The sequence below is a fragment of the Schistocerca nitens genome, chromosome 5 (assembly GCF_023898315.1).
Source record: "Schistocerca nitens isolate TAMUIC-IGC-003100 chromosome 5, iqSchNite1.1, whole genome shotgun sequence".
NCBI lineage: Eukaryota > Metazoa > Arthropoda > Insecta > Orthoptera > Acrididae > Schistocerca > Schistocerca nitens.
The window spans coordinates 820,750,624-820,771,658 of NC_064618.1; the positions used below are offsets into that span (position 1 = coordinate 820,750,624).

Consider the following 21,035-nt stretch of genomic DNA (forward strand, 5'->3'; position numbering starts at 1 on the left):
CGGCTTCTACCAGTTTTTCCATTCGTCTGTAAAGAATTCGCTTTAGTATTTTGCAGCTGTGACTTATTAAACTGCGAGTTCGGTAATTTTCACATCTGTCAACACCTGCTTTCTTTGGGATCGGAAGTATTATATTCTTCTTGAAGTCTGAGTGTATTTCGCCTGTCTCATACATCTTGCTCACCAGATGGTAAGAGTTTTGTCAGGACTGGCTCTGCCAAGGCTGTCAGTAGTTATAATGGAATGTTGTCTACTCCCGGGGCCTTTTTTCGACTCAGGTGTTTACTCTAACGGTTCTAAATTCAGAACTCGCAAAATTTCAGCAAGGACCTGTGTTTTTAGGAGAGATGAAACGTTAGAGCTTCATGTAGATTATTGGGTCGTGCGATATGTTCTCGTTAGAGACGGTCATGCTAAAAGATCTCTTACAATCGATTTATGGAACTGAGTCCAGATTTACTTGAGGTTTGCAGTGGCTGGTTAGCCGAGTCTGCCCCTTTAGTGTCGTAGTTAGTGTGCAGTGTGCGTGTAAGTTCCTAACGTACTTTTTGTGACGGCGTTTCCCCGGCAGCACGCGGACGACCACCCGCGGCCGGAGTTCCGAGCTCGTAGCACGTCGGTGCACGCGCCGCCCACGCAGCAGCAGCAGCAGCAGCAGCTACACGAGCGCCGCCAGGACGCACTCGGCCAGCCCCCGCAGCTGATGCGCTTCGGCTCCGAGCCCGACCTGCGCATGCGAGACGCCCAGCCCTCCAGGAACAGGCTCAACAAGTAAGTCGGCCACTACCGGGGCCTTCTTGTCCAGCAGTACTTTTTCCGGTCTACGCACAATCGATTACTTGCAACTTATCGCACTGTCATTCATATTTGTAGTTCCGTGACTCTGGTGCATCCTTAGATGAAACTGTTAGATTTTCAGACTTTAGTTTGTAATATTTACGTTATACAGGGTGTTACAAAAAGGTACGGCCAAACTTTCAGGAAACATTCCTCACACACAAAGAAAGAAAATATTTTATGTGGACATGTGTCCGGAAACGCTTACTTTCCATGTTAGAGCTCATTTTATTACTTCTCTTCAAATCACATTAATCATGGGATGGAAACACACAGCAACAGAACGTACCAGGGTGACTTCAAACACTTTGTTACAGGAAATGTTCAAAATGTCCTCCGTTAGCGAGGATACATGCATCCACCCTCCGTCGCATGGAATCCCTGATGCGCTGATGCAGCCCTGGAGAATGGCGTATTGTATCACAGCCGTCCAGAAGTGTACCCGTGGAGGCCAATCAGCTGCTGATAGTGCCTGCACACGCTGTACATGGTACGGAAACAACTGGTTCTCCCGTAGCACTCTCCATACAGTGACGTGGTCAACGTTACCTTGTACAGCAGCAAGTTCTCTGACGCTGACATTAGGGTTATCGTCAACTGCACGAAGAATTGCCTCGTCCATTGCAGGTGTCCTTGTCGTTCTAGGTCTTCCCCAGTCGCGAGTCATAGGCTGGAATGTTCCGTGCTTCCTAAGACGCCGATCAATTGCTTCAAACGTCTTCCTGTCGGGACACCTTCGTTCTGGAAATCTGTCTCGATACAAACGTACCGCGCCACGGCTGTTGCCCCGTGCTAATCCATACATCAAATGGGCATCTGCCAACTCCGCATTTGTAAACATTGCACTGACTGCAAAACTACGTTCGTGATGAACACCAACCTGTTGATGCTACGTACTGATGTGCTTGATGCTAGTACTGTAGAGCAATGAGTCGCATGTCAACACAAGCACCGAAGTCAACATTACCTTCCCTTAATTGGGCCAACTGGCGGTGAATCGAGGAAGTACAGTACATACTGACATGGAAATTAAGCGTTTCCGGACACATGTCCACATAACATCTTTTATTTATTTGTGTATGAGGAATGTTTCCTGAAAGTTTGGCCGTACCTTTTTGTAATACCCTGTATGTCCATAGTAGTACAATGTTGCAGCAGCTTTTACACAGGGTGAAAAGTATTTAAACCGACAAACCCTGGGAGGTTGTAGGGGACATCAAAACAAATATTTTTCCCTAATGTCATTTTTTCCTATGAGCAGTATTTAAAGCGGTAGAGGAAGATGTCCCTGGCGGCAAATTAATTAAACCAACAAACACTTTTCCATTTTTTATGACCAAGAGACAACACATTAACACAACCCAATTACAATTACAGTAGATTTTCAAAAATTCCTCCATTGACACGTAAACAAAGGTTACACCGTCGGATCACGTTCTGTCTGACACGGGCAAAAACCCCAGGAGTATCCTGAATTGTTCCTGCTGCGGCTACTATCCGGGCAACCAGATCCTCTTCTGATGCAACAGGAGTTGCATAAACAAGGTTGCGCATCCCTCCCACACAAAAAAGTCCAGAGGAGACATATCTGGGGATCGAGCAGGGCACGCTACAGGACCACCTCTGCCAATCCACGCTGTAAGTGTATTGGACTAACAATTGCTCTCGAAGGACTGTTCTTACATTCGTCTGATTCGTCCCCATGTTACGTGCAATTGCACGAGTGCTGTTTGAAGGATCCCGCTCCACATGCTGCAAGACAGCTTCCTCATATTGCAGCGTTCTTACCGTGCGACGGCGTCCCTGTCCAGGTAATCTGCTAAATGACCCGGTCTCACGCAGACGTTGGTACACAGCAGCAAACGTCGTATGATGCAGGATACGGCGATTAGGATATTGTTGTTGATAAACCCGCTGTGCAGCTCGTCCGTTGTGGTGCGCTACGTAGTACGCACCAACCATATCAGTGTACTCACTCCAGGTGTATCGCTCCATTAGTAAACAGAGACAATGCACAACTACACTGGCGGACAGCAGTTGCCTACAACTGAAGAGCGTAATACGCCCTCAAACAACTGAAGATCGTAATACGGCCTCTATCAACTGAAGAGCATAATACGGCCTCCACCGGTTTAAATAATCCTCATCGGAAAAAATGATATTAGGGAAAAATATGTGTTTTAATGTCCCCTACAACCGCCCACAGTTTGTCGGTTTAAATACTTTTCACCCTGTATACCTACACAAGCAGTTACGTTTCTGACTTGTTGCTTATTGGCGCTCATCTGGCTGTCTACGCACGACGTTCGTTTAGCAGTGGAAAAAAAAAAAAGGAGGCCGTCGATTAAAGACCCCCCTTTCGGTAGGAGCAACAACGAGTCAAGAAGTGACATCGGAGGCCTCTACAGCTACGTTTATACTCGTGGTTTTGGCCATTATTATGGCACCATTGCAGGAAAATGGATGTGTTTACCGTGTGTCAAAGTAATTCCGCCATTCACAACCAACTCTGCGGTATGAGGACTTTGACACGAACCTTCTAAAACCCCACATTTAAATCTTCTTTCCGACTCACCAAAATAAGGAAATTAAATTGCTAAGGCAGCCAGGTACTTCAAAAACATGCAGCGTGAACTTCAGCGCACTCCGTGTTAAGACTTGGAAGATTAGAATGAGATGGGCGTGAAAAAAATAAATATGATGGTAATAATAACGCTTTCCTTGCTAGTTTTATTAATGCGTCAGTCTGATTTATCAGTAACAGCTTTGTCTGTACCTGTTCCTTTGGTTTTGTGTATCTTTCATTAATATTTTTCTTTTGTGCTTTTGTAAGTTACGCATTTTTGTGCGTCTTTTTTTAGTGTATTAGTCCCAAAAGTCCGCCCCGATAGCTGAGTGGTCAGCGCGGTCTAAGGGGTCCGGGTTCCATTCCCCGCTGGCTCGGAGATTTTCGCCGCTCAGGGACTGGGTTGTTGCGTTGTCCTCATTATCATTTCATCATCACCAGTGGAACGGAACGGCAAAACCACCCCTGGAATCACTTCCCTAGACGCTCATGCGGTGGACCTCTCTGACGAGGCTTCCCCCATGACAAGACTTGCCGTAAGTCAGAACACAAAGTAAGTCCCAAAAAATGTCAGCAAAGTGTATATTTAGGAGCAGAATATGAAATTTGGACGGGTTTTAATCGCAAGAAAGAAGCAAGACAATGTTAGGGCAAAAGAGCAAAGCGACCAGATCGACGAGAACATGAGAATCTGAGAGCATATTCTGAGGTCAAGCATAATGAGGTATATCGAACAGGATGACTTCCTCCGTGGCAACCGACACAGATTCCGGAAATATCGATCATGTGAAACCCAACTCGCACTCTTATCACATGACATACTGAAAGCCTTGGATGAAGGCAGACAGGTAGATCCAGTATTTCTCGATTTCCGAGTACCACATGTATGCTTATTATCAAAAGTACGAACGTGACTGGTATCAACCGATATTTGTGAGTGAATTGAGGAATTCTTCGGTAGGGAGGACGCAGCAAGTTATCTAGGATGGGAAGTCATCGAAAGACGTAAAAGTAACGTCAGGCGTGCTCCAGGGAAGTGTGCTGTGACTATTGTTGTTCGTGATATATATTAGTGAACTTCTGGACAATAGAAAAAAATAACTCAAACATTTCACAGGTAATGCACTTATTTGTAATGAAGTACCGTCTGAAGTCAGATCTTGATAAGACTTCAAAGTGGTGCAAACACTGGCAACATGCTTTAAATGATCACAAATGTAAAACTGTGAACTTCACAAAACATAAAACGTTGCATCCTATGCCTGTAATATCAATGACTCACTGTTGGACTCTGTCAGATCTTACGAATACTTGGGTGATAACACTTTGTATAGATATGAAATAGAATGATCACGCAGAGTCAATCGTGTATAAAGCAGCTGGAAGACCTTAAAATGGCTCTGAGCACTATGGGACTTAACAAATGTTTCCGGAATCTGTGTCGGTTGCCACGGAGGAAGTCATCCTGTTCGATATACCTCATTATGCTTGAGCTCAGAATATGCTCTGAGCACTATGGGACTTAACATCTGTGGTCATCAGTCCCCTAGAACTTAGAGCTACTTAAACCTAACTAACCTAAGGACATCACACACATCCATGCCCGAGGCAGGATTCGAACCTGCGACCGTAGCGTGGAAGACCTTAGTTTATTATTAGGATACTGGGGAAATGCAATCCGTGTACAAAATAGATTGCTCAAGTGTGTGCGGCCCGTAGCAGATAACACTAACATGGAATATCGGACGTATACAAAGAAGACCAGCACGTATGGTCACAGCTTCGTTCGACCCATGAGAGTGAGTCAGAGAGGTGCTGAAGGAGCTGAGCTGGCACACGCCTGGCGTAAACTATCCCGAGAAAGCCTACATGCAGAGTTTGAAGAACCAGCTTTAAATTATGACTCTACGAGTATGCAACCCGCTACGTATCCGTCACATAAGAATCATGCGGATAAGATTCTATTAATTAATGCACGCACAGAGGCATTTAAACGATCGTTCTTCCTGCGCTTGATTAGTGAAGGGAACGGGAAAAAATTCTAATAACTGGTACAAATGAACCCACCCCTGCGATGCGCTTCACAGTGGTCTGCAGAGTGTAGATGTAGATGCTGATGTAGGCCTAGAGGGACTGGAGACTGGGAAAATATCAAACAACAGATATGAAGTTTTGGCGTGATGCTAAGAGGTCAAGTATCTAGTAGTAAATAAATGTCGTGTGACTAGGGCCTCCCGTCGGGTAGACCGTTCGCCGGTTGCAAGTCTCTCGCTTTGACGCCACTTCGGCGACTTGCGCGTCGATGGGGATGAAATGATGAGGATTAGGACAACACAACACCCAGTCCCTGAGCGGAGAAAATCTCCGACCCAACCGGGAATCGTACCCCGGCCCTTAGGTTTGACATTTTGTCACGCTGACCACTCAGCTACCGGGGGCGGACGTCTATTGTAGTAGTATCTGCGTCAGTAGTAACAATATGAGAACAGGATTCATAGAAGAGACTGCGGACTAACGAGTTTAGACGCCTTCTACACGGTGTTTGATTGTTAGAGATACAAAAGCAAGCGACCTATAGAAGAAGCAAATAACCCTAGTAGACGTGAGTCCGGAAAACGTGTTTACTTAGTACGTGTATACTGTGCAGGAGGGTCTCCGAGACTACGAACAGGCAGGAGATATGCACTGACACCTATCATGTGAAGGCAGGTTTCACCAAGTCTCCTTATCGATGCCCGCAGACGTTCAGAAATCCCAGGCGTGTTCCGAATGCATTGGAAACAGCGCACAGTGCGTTCCTGTAGTTTATTGGCGCAGTCAACAGGGTTGGAACTCACTGGAAGTTTCTAAACAGCCGCACACAAAGAAATCCAACAGGTTGAAGTCGGCAGATCGTGGAGGCCACGGTATTAGCAACCCTTGCCCAGGTAAAGTTGTGGAAGAGTTATCTACCAGCATTTATGTATCTGGATTGATGGGAAAATCAAACGAGGGCGGTTTACCATTTTGTAATTTATACCTGACTTGCGGTACTTCAAAATAAATTTAGCCTCGGATGTCAACAGTGCCGTAACACTGGAATGACGGCTGCTGTGCATACGTCGTGTCGGGGAGGCCATTGCTTTCCGGTCTGATATTTATTAGCATTGTTTGCTTGTTTCACTATCCTGTACTCGCTCTTTCCTTGGTACCCACAACAAACAGCCCGTATAAATGTCTGAAGTGCTGAAAGAAACAAAGAGGTGTGCTCCTGCCATCTAACGTAATGCAGACACTGTGAGTGCCTTGACGTGTGTGTGTTATCGTAAATACCAACCTCGCAATGTGAACTGACATCCTAAATGTGCTACTGAGCTCAAAGCCACATCACTTACATGGAACTGAAAAGAATGCTTTGTGTGTGTGTGTGTGTGTGTGTGTGTGTGTGTGTGTGTGAAAACCGATATCATCCATAAGCAAACAAATAAGCAAACCAGTAATTTCACTCTCAGTCAGTGCGAACTGTTCGGAAAAAAAAACGTTACTGTATTTTAAAAAATCCAAACTGTAATGTCGACCTGTATAAGAATGTAACCTGAAACACACGAAAATTTCTGCACTGACATATGGCCCTTGTAAAATAAAGAAACTGACAGAACCTACATTGCGCAAAGGAAACGAAACAATCACGTATTATAAATCTCACCTGCAAAATGAAATACTGGCAGAAACAGCAACACAGCAAGACTCCGAAACAGCTAAAAAAATAGTGCTAAAACCCTAACTACAGTTAGTCCCGGGAAATTGGGTTCATAATCCTGACACAGAATGCCGGTGAAACACATGACTCAACCTTTAAGTTCTGAAATTTCATTTAGGAAGGAACTTATAAAAAATTACAGACTGTAACATGAACATTCATATAATTTAATAAAGTCCATGGTACAGTAAATTAACTCAGAAGATGAATCAATAGAATAATTATCAAAAACTCGACTGTGACGAGAGTGAAGCGGACCAACAACACAATTCTCCAAAAATAAAAATAAATTTTTTAGCTCATCAATTAATACCTTGTTATTCACTTCAAAACCTTTTTTACGTCCGTATGCTTTACAGCCATTGTTCTTAGTCATTATTCCTCCTCGTAATAACTGTGCAACTCACATATTTCCAAAAGTGCGTCCATGCATGACACTGAACACTCACCAACCCCGCCCGCCCCCTGCTGACTGTCAAAGAGTCTACGACTCCACGGCACTGCCATCGCAGACGCAGATACTGCTGCCTAACAACTGTTTCTCTGACCACAGTTCTTCAAATACATCATTTTCCTTTACAAATATTAACACATTCAATAACATCATCGAAAAAATAGTCATCTTGCAACAATCTGTACGCATTAGTTTCCAAAGACAATGTGCCTGGTGAACAAATACAGTGTTAATCATTAATAATAGCGAGAACCGACACGTGTGAAAGCTTTCGATAACGGAAGCAAAAAACGTACCACTAAACATGGGTCCACAAGGGAGACGTTTGCCAGACGATTGGAACTGTTTAAGTACTCCTCTAATTGGGGTCGAATTTCACCCATTAATTACTTTAACAAGAAACAGAATAGTACTTAAGCGCGCTTCATTTTACAATTTACTGTTCATCCATACTTTTAAAGGAAGTTATTCACATTTGGATGTAATACAGCACTCATCTATACAGTAACTGCGAATTCTTGCAAAAATCCTGGCATTATCTCGTAAATATCGACGTTCTTCAACGGCGACAGAAGGAGTGTAGTACGCTTCAAAAAAATGGTTCAAATGGCTCTGAGCACTATGGGACTTAACATCTGTGGTCATCAGTCCCCTAGAACTTAGAACTACTTAAACCTAACTAACCTAAGGACATCACACACATCCATGCCCGAGGCAGGATTCGAACCTGCGACCGTAGCAGTCGCGCGGTTCCGGACTGAGCGCCTAGAACCGCATGACCACCACGGCCGGCAGTACGCTTCACTTTGAGCTGACTGCAGACAGGAGAGTGCTCGGGACTGAGGTCGGCTGCTCGCCCGGTCCATCTTGCGCCGTGCTGGTTCATTACATGCCGCACAGGCATACCGAAACTTGTAATGCTTTGAAGAATCGAACACCCATGTATAAAAAAAGTCTCTCTCTCTCTCTCTCTCTCTCTCTCTCTCTCTCTCTCTCCTCCCTCCCTCCCTCCCTCCCCCTTTTCACACACATCACACACACAAAAAGTACTTGTAATAATAATAATAATGAAAAATCCTCAACCTGCTCTCTCTCTCTCTCTCTCTCTCTCTCTCTCTCTCTCACACACACACACACACACACACATACCTCTGAAAGATTCACAACTACTGCCAGGAACACCTTCAAATGTTCCACCATCAGCCATCTTGTTTTTACACCTTCAACTGTGTCCGCAGCTCGTGGTCTTGCGGTAGCATTCTCGCTTACAGCGTCTACAAAAATGCATCGACAGAAATGGTGATTATGTCGAAAAATAGCTAAATGTTCAAGCTGTAAACTGATGTAACCCATTGTAGAAATAAACAGGTCTATGTACTTATAAAAAATATGAGACGTTACTGTTGGGTTTACCGTCGTACTTTAAGGTGTAAGTGGTTGCAGATGACAAACTGTGAAACAAAACAGTCACTGTAGAAACACAATACATCAGAAAAACCACACCATGTGGTAAAAAGGTACGAATTCATAATTTTTATGCCTTTTATCAAATATCTGTAATTACGATTTAAAAACTAATAGTTACATGTATCCAAACAGAAAATAACGTTCTTTATCTTCAACAGCCATAAAATAAAAGCCCACTGAAGATCCTGCAACTGCAGTGAAACATGTTTGAGTTAAAAAACAAAATTGTGTTACACTAAAGGTGGGCCCTATGCAAAAACATACTCTACTGACCATTAAATTTGCTGCACCACTAAGATGAAGTGCTACAGACGCGAAATTTAACCGACAGGAAGAAGATGCTGTGATATGCAAATCATTAGCTTTTCAGAGCATTCACACAAGGTTGGCGCCGGTGGCGACACCTTCAACGTGCTGACATGAGGAAAGTTTCCAACCGATTTCTCATACACAAACAGCAGTTGACCGGCGTTGCCTGGTGAAACGTTGTTGTGTAGCCTCGTGTAAGGAGGAGAAATGCGTACCATCACGTTTCCGACTTTGATATAGGTCGGGTTGTAGCCTATCGCGATTGCGGTTTATCGTATCGCGACATTGCTGCTCGCGTTGGTGGAGATCCAATGACTGTTAGCAGAATATGGAATCGGTGGGTTCAGGAGAGTAATACGGAACGCCGTGCTGGATCCCAACGGCCTCTTATCACTAGCAGTCGAGATGACAGGCATCTTATCCGCGTGGCTGTAACGGATCGTGCAACCACATCTCGATCCCCGAGTCAACAGATGGGGACGTTTGCAAGATGACAACCATCTGGACGAGCAGTTCGACGATGTTTGCAGCAGCATGGGCTATCGGCTCAGTCCGTGGCTGTGGTTACCCTTGACGCTGCATCACAGACAGGAGCGCCTGCGACGGTGTACTCAACGACGAACGTGGGTGCACGAATGGCAAAACGTCATTTTTCGGAATGAATCCAGGTTCTGTTTGCAGCGTCATGATGGTCGCATCCGTGTTTGGCGACATCGCGGTGAACGCACACTGGAAGTGTGTATTCGTCATCGCCATACTGGCGTATCACCCGACGTGAAGGCATGGGATGCCATTGGTTACACGTCTCGGTGACCTCTTGTTCGCATTGACGGCACTTTGAACAGTGGACGTTACATTTCAGATGTGTTACGACCCGTGGCTCTACCCTTCATCAAATCCCTGCGAAACCCTACATTTCAGCAGGATATTGCACGACCGCATGTGGCAGGTCCTGTACGGGCCTTTCTGGATACAGAAAATGTTCGATTGCTGTCCTGGCCAGCACATTCTCCAGATCTCTCACCAATTGAAAACGTCCGGTCAATATGGCCGAGCAACTGGGTCGTCACAATACGCCAGTCACTACTCTTGATGAACTGTGGTATCTTATTGAAGCTGTACGGGCAGCTGTACCTATACACGCAGTCCAAGCTCTGTTTGACTCAATGACCAGGCGTATCAAGGCCGTTATGACGGCCAGAGGTGGTTGTTCTGGGTACTGATTTCTCAGGATCTATGCACCAAATTGCGTGAAAATGGAATCACATGTCAGTTCTAGTATAATATATTTGTCCAATGAATACCGTTTATCATCTGCATTTGTTCTTGGTGTAGCAATTTTGATGGCCAGTAGTGTATGTATCGACAGCGAAATGTGGCGATGGCACATCTCGCGTGTAGGCCACGGGTGACATTCGAGGTCAGCTATAAGCACGGCGTGTGTGTGTGCGCCCCGCAGCAGCCGCGGCCGCAAGAAGTACCGGGCGCCGGCGCCGCCGCCCGCCGCCCCCGGCGACGCGGCCAGCTCGTCGCCGGACTCTGGCCGCTGGGAGGAGCCGCGCCGCATGCGCCTCTTCAAGACGCGCGCAGAGACGCGCCGGGCCGCCCCCGCGCGCCACGCGCAGCCGCCGGCCGAGCAGCCGCAGGCGCACCAGCAGCACCCGCCCCTCGCCCGCAGCCTCTCCTCGCCGGAATTCCAGGTACCGTACCTCGACTCGTCACTCACTCATCTACTCGTCGTCCTGCACGGCGCAACGTGTCGGAGAGCCACCGTCGCCACAAGCCACGCACTAGCAACGAGACCGACGTCCGAGGTTCAGCGCGCGGTACAAATTATGCGACACACACTGAGGTTTCCAGAATGAGATATCCACTCTGCAGCGGAGTGTGCGCTGATATGAAGCTTCCTAGCAGATTAAAACTGTGTGCCGGATCGAGACTCGAACTCGGGACCTTTGCCTCCGCGGGCAAGTGCTTTACCGTCTGAGCTACCCAAGCACAACTCATGCCCCGTCCTCACAGCTTTACTGCTCTGTACCTGCCCGCGAAAGGCAAAGGTCCCGAGTTCGAGTCTCGGTCGGGCACACATTTTTAATGTGCCAGGAAGTTTCATATCGGCGCACACTGCGCTGCAGAGTGAAAATCTCACTCTCGAAACATACCCCAGGCTGTGGCAAAGCCATGTCTCCGCAATATCCTTTCTTTCAGGAGTGCTAGTTCTGCAAAGTTCGCAGGAGAGCTTCTGTAAAGCTTGGAAAGTAGGAGACGAGGTACTGGCGGAATTGAAGCTGTGAGGACGGGGCGTGAGTCGTGCTTGGGTAGCTCAGATGGTAGAGCACCTGCCCGCGAAAGGCAAACGTCCCGAGTTCGAGTCTCGTTCCTGCACACAGATTTAATCTGCCAGGAAGTTTCATATCAGCGCACACTCCGGTGCAGAGTGAAAATCTCATCCTTGAAACACCCCCATGTTGTGGCAAACCCATGTCTCCGCTATATCCTTTCTTTCACGAGTGCTAGTTCTGCAAGGTTTGCAGGAGAGCTTCTGTAAGGCTTGGAAAGTGGGAGACGAGGTACTGGCGGAATTGAAGCTGTAAGGACGGGGCGTGAGTCGTGCTTGGGTAGCTCAGATGGTAGAGCACTTGCCCGCGAAACTCAGAGGTCCCGAGTTCAAGTCTCGGTCGGGCACACAGTTTTAATCTACCAGGAAGTTTGACACACTGAGGTGACAAGAGTCGTGAGATACCTCCTAATATCGTGTCGGACCTGCTTTTGTTCAGCATAATGCAGCACCTCGACGTGGCGTGGGCTCAACAACTCGTTGGAAGCCCACTGCAGAAATATTGACGCATGCTGCCGCCATAGCTGCCCATAATTGCGAAAGTCTTGCTAGTGTAGGATTTTGTGCACGAACTGACCTCTCGATTATGTACCACAAATGTTGATGGGTGGCCAAATCATTCGTTCGAACTGCCCGGAATGTTCTTCGTTCAATAGCGAACGATTGTGTCCTGGTGACAACGCGAATCGTTCTTTTCGAGTGTGTAGTCCATGAATGGATGCAGATGGTTTCCAAGTTGTTGTTATGGTCTTCAGTCCAGAGACTGGTTTCATGCAGCTCTCCATGGTACTCTATCCTGTGCAAGCTTCTTCATCTCCCAGTACCTACTGCAACCTACATCCTTCTAAATCTGCTTCGTGTATTCATCTCTTGGCCTCCCTCTAGGATTTTTACCCTCCACGCTGCCCTTCAATACTAAATTGGTGATCCCTTGATCCATCAGAACACGTCCTACCAACCGATCCCTTCTTCTAGTCAAGGTGTGCCACAAATTTCTCTTCTCCCTAATTCTGTTCAGTACCTCCTGATTAGTTACCTGATCTACCCATCTAATCTTCAGCATTCTTCTGTAGCACCACATTTCGAAAGCTTCTATTCCCTTCTTGTCCAAACTATTTATCGTCCACGTTTCACTTCCATACATGGCCACACTCCATACAAATACTTTCAGAAACGACTTCCTGACACTTAAATCTATACTCGATGTTAACAAATTTCTCTTCTTCAGAAACGATTTCCTTGCCATTGCCAGTCTACATTTTATATCATCTCTACTTCTACCATCATCAGTTATTTTGCTCCCCGAATAGCAAAACTCCTTTACTACTTTAAGTGTCTCATTTCCTAATCTAATTCCCTCAGCATCACCCGACTTAATTCGACTATATTCCAATATTCTAGTTTTGCTTTTTGTTGATGTTCATCTTATATCGTCCTTTCAAGACACTGTCCATTCCGTTCAGCTGCTCTTCCAGGTCCTTTGCTGTCTCTGACAGAATTACAATGTCATCGGCGAACCTCAAGGTTTTTATTTCTGCTCCATGGATTTTAATTCCCACTCCGAATTTTTCTTTTGTGTCCTTTACTGCTAGCTCAATATACAAATTGAATAACATCGGGGATAGGCTACAACCCTGTCTCTCTCTTCCCAACCACTGCTTCCCTTTCATGCTCCTCGACTCTTATAACTGCCATCTGGTTTCTGCACAAATTGTAAATAGCCTTTCGCTCGCTGTATTTTACCCCTGCCACCTTCAGATTTTGAAAGAGACTATTCCATTCAACATTGTGAAAAGCTTTCTCTAAGTCTACAAATGCTAAAACGTAGATTTCCTTTCCTTAATCTTTCTTCTAAGATAAGTCGTAGGGTCAGTATTGCCTCACGTGTTCCAACACTTCTACGGCATCCAAACTGATCTTCCCCGTGGTCGGCTTCTACCAGTTTTTCCTTTCGTCTGTAAAGAATTCGGTTTAGTATTTTGCAGCCGTGACTTATTAAACTGATAGTTCGGTAATTTTCACATCTGTCAACACCTGCTTTCTTTAGGATTGGAATTACATTATTATTATTATATCATTATTATTATTGGAATTATTATATCTCCAAGTAGCCGACCATAATTAGGACGCAGTCCATTCCTTGTAAAGGCAACCCACACCATTATGGAGCCATCACCAGCTTGCACAGTACCACCGATCTGTGCGATTTCCATCACACTCGATCCCTACCGTCAGCACTTACCAACAGAAACTGGGACGCATCTTACCATGCCACGGTTTTCCAGTCGTTTGGGATCCAACCGATACGGAGCCACACAGATTTGTCCAGTTATTCCACGCAGTGCTGCTTGTCTGTTAGCACCGACAGCTCTATGAAAACGCTGTTGTTCTCAGTCATTAAGTGAAGGCCATCGACCACTGCGTTGTGCGTGCTGAGACGTAATGTCTGAAATTTGGCATTCTCGGCACACTCTCGACACTGTGGATCTCGAAATATCGAATTCCCTAACGATTTCCGAAGTGAAATGTCCCGTGCATCCTGCTCCAAATACCATTCCACGTTCGCAGTAGGTTAACTAACGCCGTGCGGCCGTAACCACATCGGTAACCTTTTGATGTGAATCACATGAGCACAAATGAGAGCTGCACCAACGAATTGCACTTTTATACCTCGTGTACGCTATACTACCGCCATCTGCGTACGAGGTCTGTTCAAAAAATTCCGGAACTTTGCCCACAAAATTTTTCTACGCTTGTCAATAATTTGTTTGTTTTGAGTCAAACAGTGACTTTCGTCGTAATCTGGTGCAGTTTGACGTAACATAAACATGCTTAGAAGTGCTAGTCTATTCAAGAAACGCAAGTTTGGTGGAAACCAACACACTAGAAGTGTAAAACCGTGTGTTGTCCAAGAGTTGGAACCCACAAGCAGTGTAAAATCAAATGTGGCACCAGAGAACAAGGGAGATGCGACCTCACCCAATGCAAGTAAAACTAAATTACATAAACTAGGATTACTGCTGGCTGTGACAACAAAAAGTCATTTGTAACGTCAAATGAATGCAAGAATAATCTTTATGAGGTAAATGTAAGACTCTTCTATGCCATGAGAGCTATCGGGAAAGGTCTTAGTGCAGCTCATTGTTTTTGTTCGGATATGAATCTACAACCACCACCTACAAAAATTCAGAGGTATACTGAAGTTATAGGAAAAGCTGTTGAATCTGTCGCTTCCCTGTCATTGAAGGCTGCAACAAACGAAGCTGTTGAAGTGAACGAAGGCAACATTGGTATACCAGTTGCGTTTGATGAGACATGACAAAAGCGTGGTCACACATCGAAAAACTCAGTTGCCACAATCACAAGTGTAGACACAGGCAAAGTAATTGATTTTGAGGCACTTACAAAACATTTATTTAGCTCCTGTGACAAAAATGTAAAAAATGAACATGAAAACTGCCAGATAAATTATGAAGGAACTAGCGGAGGAATGGAAGATGATGCCGCAATCAAAATGTTAAGCAGATCACTGCAGGAAGGGGTGTACGATACACCCAGTTCCTTGGGGATGGAGATTCTGAGGCGTATTACTGTGTTGCTGAAGCAAATCGAGATGAAAATATTGTGATAAACAAATTGGAATGTATTGGGCATGTGAAAAAGAGGATGGGCACACGTCTCAGAAAATTAAAACAATCTCTTCGCACCACCACACTGTCGTATTATGGAATGGCCATCAGAAATAACGGAAATGTTTTAGAAAGTATGAGAAAAGCAGTCTGGGTCACATACTTCCACAAACTTTCCACCGACAGAAAACCGACACATGCACTCTGCCCACCTGGACCTGAGTCGTGGTGTAAATTCTGGATGCCTGAAGTTTCAGGAGTGTCTTTTGAACCCAAGAACTCTATTCCTGAAGCTGTTATGCAAGCAATAAAACCAATTTATAGGGATCTAGCTCACCCAGACCTCTTCCGAAAGTGTCTACATGGGCGAACACAGAATCCTAATGAATCATTCAGTAACACTATCTGGACACGAGTGCCCAAAAATGTTTTTGTAGGGCTCAATACACTAAAATGGGGAATTGGTGATGCTGTATTAACATTTAATGATGGAAATATGGGAAGAATAATAGTTCTAAAATATCTTAACATCACTCCAGGCTACCATACTTTTATGGGAGCCTTTATATTTTATGAAGTAACAGCTTTTTCATGAGATGAGAAAACATTTTATTTTCCAAGCACAGATCAAAAATTAACAAGAATAAACAACTCGTAACCAAGCCGACTACGGCAACGATAAATATCTATCATCTGCAGCATTCACCCGCTGTTTTTGGCACAGTGGATAAATGACGTCGCCACATCAGCCCCCCTCCTTTTGAAACCGGGTGCAGCAGGTATGTGGGGAAACTTGCACTTGATTTTTCTACCAGCTCTCGTGAAAACATCTGGTGCAGGCCATGGCTGCTCCTGTTCTGCACTTGCTGCTTCGTTGTCCTCTTCTGAAACCGAGGGCTCGGCGAGACTCTCTGCTGTTTCTTTGGCCTCCACGTATGAGGGTGATTTTGCAGACCGAGGAAGGAGTGTACCCTCTTCGGTGTAAGCAGGTTTAAGCCGCTCAATTGAGACTGTCTCTTCTTTACCATCCTTATCGATTTTGAAGCTGTGGCTTCCTCTTGTGATTACCCTGTATGGTCCAGAGTAAGGCGAAACAAGCGGCGGGCGCTTTTGCGGGTGCTTTTGCAACCGACTCCGCAGAAATGTCTTGTATTACAACTACTTCTGGCCACCTGGTAAAACGATCAATGATTGTGAGCAAATAGCGTTGTTCTGAAGAGCATGATAGCGGGCCCACAATGTCCACATGTACACTCCTGGAAATGGAAAAAAGAACACATTGACACCGGTGTGTCAGACCCACCATACTTGCTCCGGACACTGCGAGAGGGCTGTACAAGCAATGATCACACGCACGGCACAGCGGACACACCAGGAACCGCGGTGTTGGCCGTCGAATGGCGCTAGCTGCGCAGCATTTGTGCACCGCCGCCGTCAGTGTCAGCCAGTTTGCCGTGGCATACGGAGCTCCATCGCAGTCTTTAACACTGGTAGCATGCCGCGACAGCGTGGACGTGAACCGTATGTGCAGTTGACGGACTTTGAGCGAGGGCGTATAGTGGGCATGCGGGAGGCCGGGTGGACGTACCGCCGAATTGCTCAACACGTGGGGCGTGAGGTCTCCACAGTACATCGATGTTGTCGCCAGTGGTCGGCGGAAGGTGCACGTGCCCGTCGACCTGGGACCGGACTGCAGCGACGCACGGATGCACGCCAAGACTGTAGGATCCTACGCAGTGCCGTAGGGGACCGCACCGCCACTTCCCAGCAAATTAGGGACACTGTTGCTCCTGGGGTATCGGCGAGGACCATTCGCAACCGTCTCCATGAAGCTGGGCTACGGTCCCGCACACCGTTACGCCGTCTTCCGCTCACGCCCCAACATCGTGCAGCCCGCCTCCAGTGGTGTCGCGACAGGCGTGAATGGAGGGACGAATGGAGACGTGTCGTTTTCAGCGATGAGAGTCGCTTCTGCCTTGGTGCCAATGATGGTCGTATGCGTGTTTGGCACCGTGCAGGTGAGCGCCACAATCAGGACTGCATACGACCGAGGCACACAGGGCCAACACCCGGCATCATGGTGTGGGGAGCGATCTCCTACACTGGCCGTACACCACTGGTGATCGTCGAGGGGACACTGAATAGTGCACGGTACATCCAAACCGTCATCGAACCCATCGTTCTACCATTCCTAGACCGGCAAGGGAACTTGCTGTTCCAACAGGACAATGCACGTCCGCATGTATCCCGTGCCACCCAACGTGCTCTAGAAGGTGTAAGTCAACTACCCTGGCCAGCAAGATCTCCGGATCTGTCCCCCATTGAGCATGTTTGGGACTGGATGAAGCGTCGTCTCACGCGGTCTGCACGTCCAGCACGAACGCTGGTCCAACTGAGGCGCCAGGTGAAAATGGCATGGCAAGCCGTTCCACAGGACTACATCCAGCATCTCTACGATCGTCTCCATGGGAGAATAGCAGCCTGCATTGCTGCGAAAGGTGGATATACAATGTACTAGTGCCGACATTGTGCATGCTCTGTTGCCTGTGTCTATGTGCCTGTGGTTCTGTCAGTGTGATCATGTGATGTATCTGACCCCAGGAATGTGTCAATAAGGTTTCCCCTTCCTGGGACAATGAATTCACGGTGTTCTTATTTCAATTTCCAAGAGTGTATATGTGAAAATCTTGCAGATGGCGTCGGGAAGTCAGCAATAGGTGCAAAGACATGTCTGCTGATTTTATTACGCTGGCATATTAGGCATGCACGCGCCCATGCACGACAATCCTTTTGTATTCCAGGCCACACTACTTTGGAGGAAACTAACTTGGCTGTAGCTCGTACTAGGTTATGTAGTGATAGGTTATGTAGTGCACTATAAATCTCGCGACGATATTGTTCTGGTATATAAGGTCGCTCCTTTCCTTTTGCTACATCACACCAAATTCCGTCTGGAACATTTGGGACAGACACACGTCTGAGCTGCAGCGCAGTTCTCTGTTCCTCTATTAGACGGCGCAAGAAAGGATCTTCTCGTTGTTTCTACATCTACATCTACATCTACATCAATACTCCGCAAGCCACCTGACGGTGTGTGGCGGAGGGTACCTTGAGTACCTCTATCGGTTCTCCCTTCTATTCCAGTCTCGTATTGTTCGTGGAGAGAAGGATTGTCGGTATGCCTCTGTGTGTGCTCTAATCTCTCTGATTTTATCCTCATGGTCTCTTCGCGAGATATACGTAGGAGGGAGCAATATACTGCTTGACTCTTCGGTGAAGGTATGTTCTCGAAACTTTGACAAAAGCCCGTACCGAGCTACTGAGCGTCTCTCCTGCCGAGTCTTCCACTGGAGTTTATCTATCATCTCCGTAACGCTTTCGCGATTACTAAATGATCCTGTAACGAAGCGCGCTGCTCTCCGTTAGATCTTCTCTATCTCTTCTATCAACCCTATCTGGTACAGATCCCACACTGCTGAGCAGTATTCAAGCAGTGGGCGAACAAGCGTACTGTATCCTACTTCCTTTGTTTTCGGATTGCATTTCCTTAGGATTCTTCCAATGAATCTCAGTCTGGCATCTGCTTTCCCGACGATCAACATTATATGATCATTCCATTTTAAATCACTCCTAATGCGTACTCCCAGATAATTTATGGTATTAACTGCTTCCAGTTGCTGACCTGCTATTTTGTAGCTAAATGATAAAGGATCTATCTTTCTGTGTATTCGCAGCACATTACACTTGTCTACATTGAGATTCAATTGCCATTCCCTGCACCATGCGTCAATTCGCTGCAGATCCTCCTGCATTTCAGTACAATTTTCCATTGTTACAACCTCTCGATACACCACAGCATCATCTGCAAAAAGCCTCAGTGAACTTCCGATGTCATCCACCAGGTCATTTATGTATATTGTGAATAGCAACGGTCCTATGACACTCCCCTGCGGCACACCTGAAATCACTCTTACTTCGGAAGACTTCTCTCCATTGAGAATGACATGCTGCGTCCTGTTATCTAGGAACTCCTCAATCCAATCACACAATTGGTCTGATAGTCCATATGCTCTTACTTTGTTCATTAAACGACTGTGGGGAACTGTATCGAACGCCTTGCGGAAGTCAAGAAACACGGCATCTACCTGGGAACCCGTGTCTATGGCCCTCCGAGTCTCGTGGACGAATAGCACGAGCTGGGTTTCACATGACCGTCTTTTCCGAAACCCATGCTGATTCCTACAGAGTAGATTTCTAGTCTCCAGAAAAGTCATTATACTCGAACACAATACGTGTTCCAAAATTCTACAACTGATCGACGTTAGAGATATAGGTCTATAGTTCTGCACATCTGTTCGACGTCCCTTCTTGAAAACGGCGATGACCTGTGCCCTTTTCCAATCCTTTGGAACGCTACGCTCTTCTAGAGACCTACGGTACACCGCTGCAAGAAGGGGGGCAAGTTCCTTCGCGTACTCTGTGTAAAATCGAACTGGTATCCCATCAGGTCCAGAGGCCTTTCCTCTTTTGAGCGATTTTAATTGTTTCTCTATCCCTCTGTCGTCTATTTCGATATCTATCATTTTGTCATCTGTGCGACAATCTAGAGAAGGAACTACAGTGCAGTCTTCCTCTGTGAAACAACTTTGGAAAAAGACATTTAGTATTTCGGGCTTTAGTCTGTCATCCTCTGTTTCAGTACCATTTTGGTCACAGAGTGTCTGAACATTTTGTTTTGATCCACCTACCGCTTTGACATAAGACCAAAATTTCTTAGGATTTTCTGCCAAGTCAGTACATAGAACTTTACTTTCGAATTCATTGAACGCCTCTCGCATAGCCCTCCTCACACTACATTTCGCTTCGCGTAATTTTTCTTTGTCTGCAAGGCTTTGGCTATGTTTATATTTGCTGTGAAGTTCCCTTTGCTTCCGCAGCCGTTTTCTAACTCGGTTGTTGTACCACGGTGGCTCTTTTCCATCTCTTACGATCTTGCTTGGCACATACTCATCTGACGCATATTGTACGATGGTTTTGAACTTTGTCCACTGATCCTCAACACTATCTGTACTTGAGACAAAACTTTTGTGTTGAGCCAACAGGTACTCTGAAATCTGCTTTTTGTCACTTTTCCTAAACAGAAAAATCTTCCTACCCTTTTTAATATTTCTATTTACGGCTGAAATCATCGATGCCGTAACCGCTTTATGATCGCTGATTCCCTGTTCTGCGTTAACTTTTTCAAATAGTTTGGGTCTGTTTGTCACCAGAAGGTGTAATATGTTATCGCCACGAGTCGGTTCTCTGTTTAACTGCTCAAGGTAGTTTTCAGATAAAGCACTTAAAAAAATTTCACTGGATTCTTTGTCCCTGCCACCCGTTATGAACGTTTGAGTCTCCCAGTCTATATCCGGCAATTTAAAATCTCCACCCAGAACTATAACATGGTGGGGAAATCTACTCGCCGGCTGAAGTGGCCGTGCGGTTAAAGGCGCTGCAGTCTGGAACCGCAAGACCGCTACGGTCGCAGGTTCGAATCCTGCCTCGGGCATGGATGTTTGTGATGTCCTTAGGTTAGTTAGGTTTAACTAGTTCTAAGTTCTAGGGGACTAATGACCACAGCAGTTGAGTCCCATAGTGCTCAGAGCCATTTGAACCATTTGAAATCTACTCGAAATATTTTCCAAATTATCCTT

The 21,035-nt window shown here is 46.0% G+C and overlaps 1 protein-coding gene across 1 annotated transcript in view; it reads left to right on the forward strand.

The window, feature by feature from the left end:
* The window catches only part of LOC126259298 (uncharacterized), a 252,725-nt gene that overhangs the window by 126,384 nt on the left and 105,306 nt on the right, over positions 1-21,035 (forward strand). The window contains exons 3-4 of the mRNA XM_049955964.1: positions 572-771; positions 10,832-11,072. Of these exons, the coding sequence (XP_049811921.1) occupies positions 572-771; positions 10,832-11,072 (441 nt within the window). The remainder of the gene's footprint in view (positions 1-571; positions 772-10,831; positions 11,073-21,035) is intronic.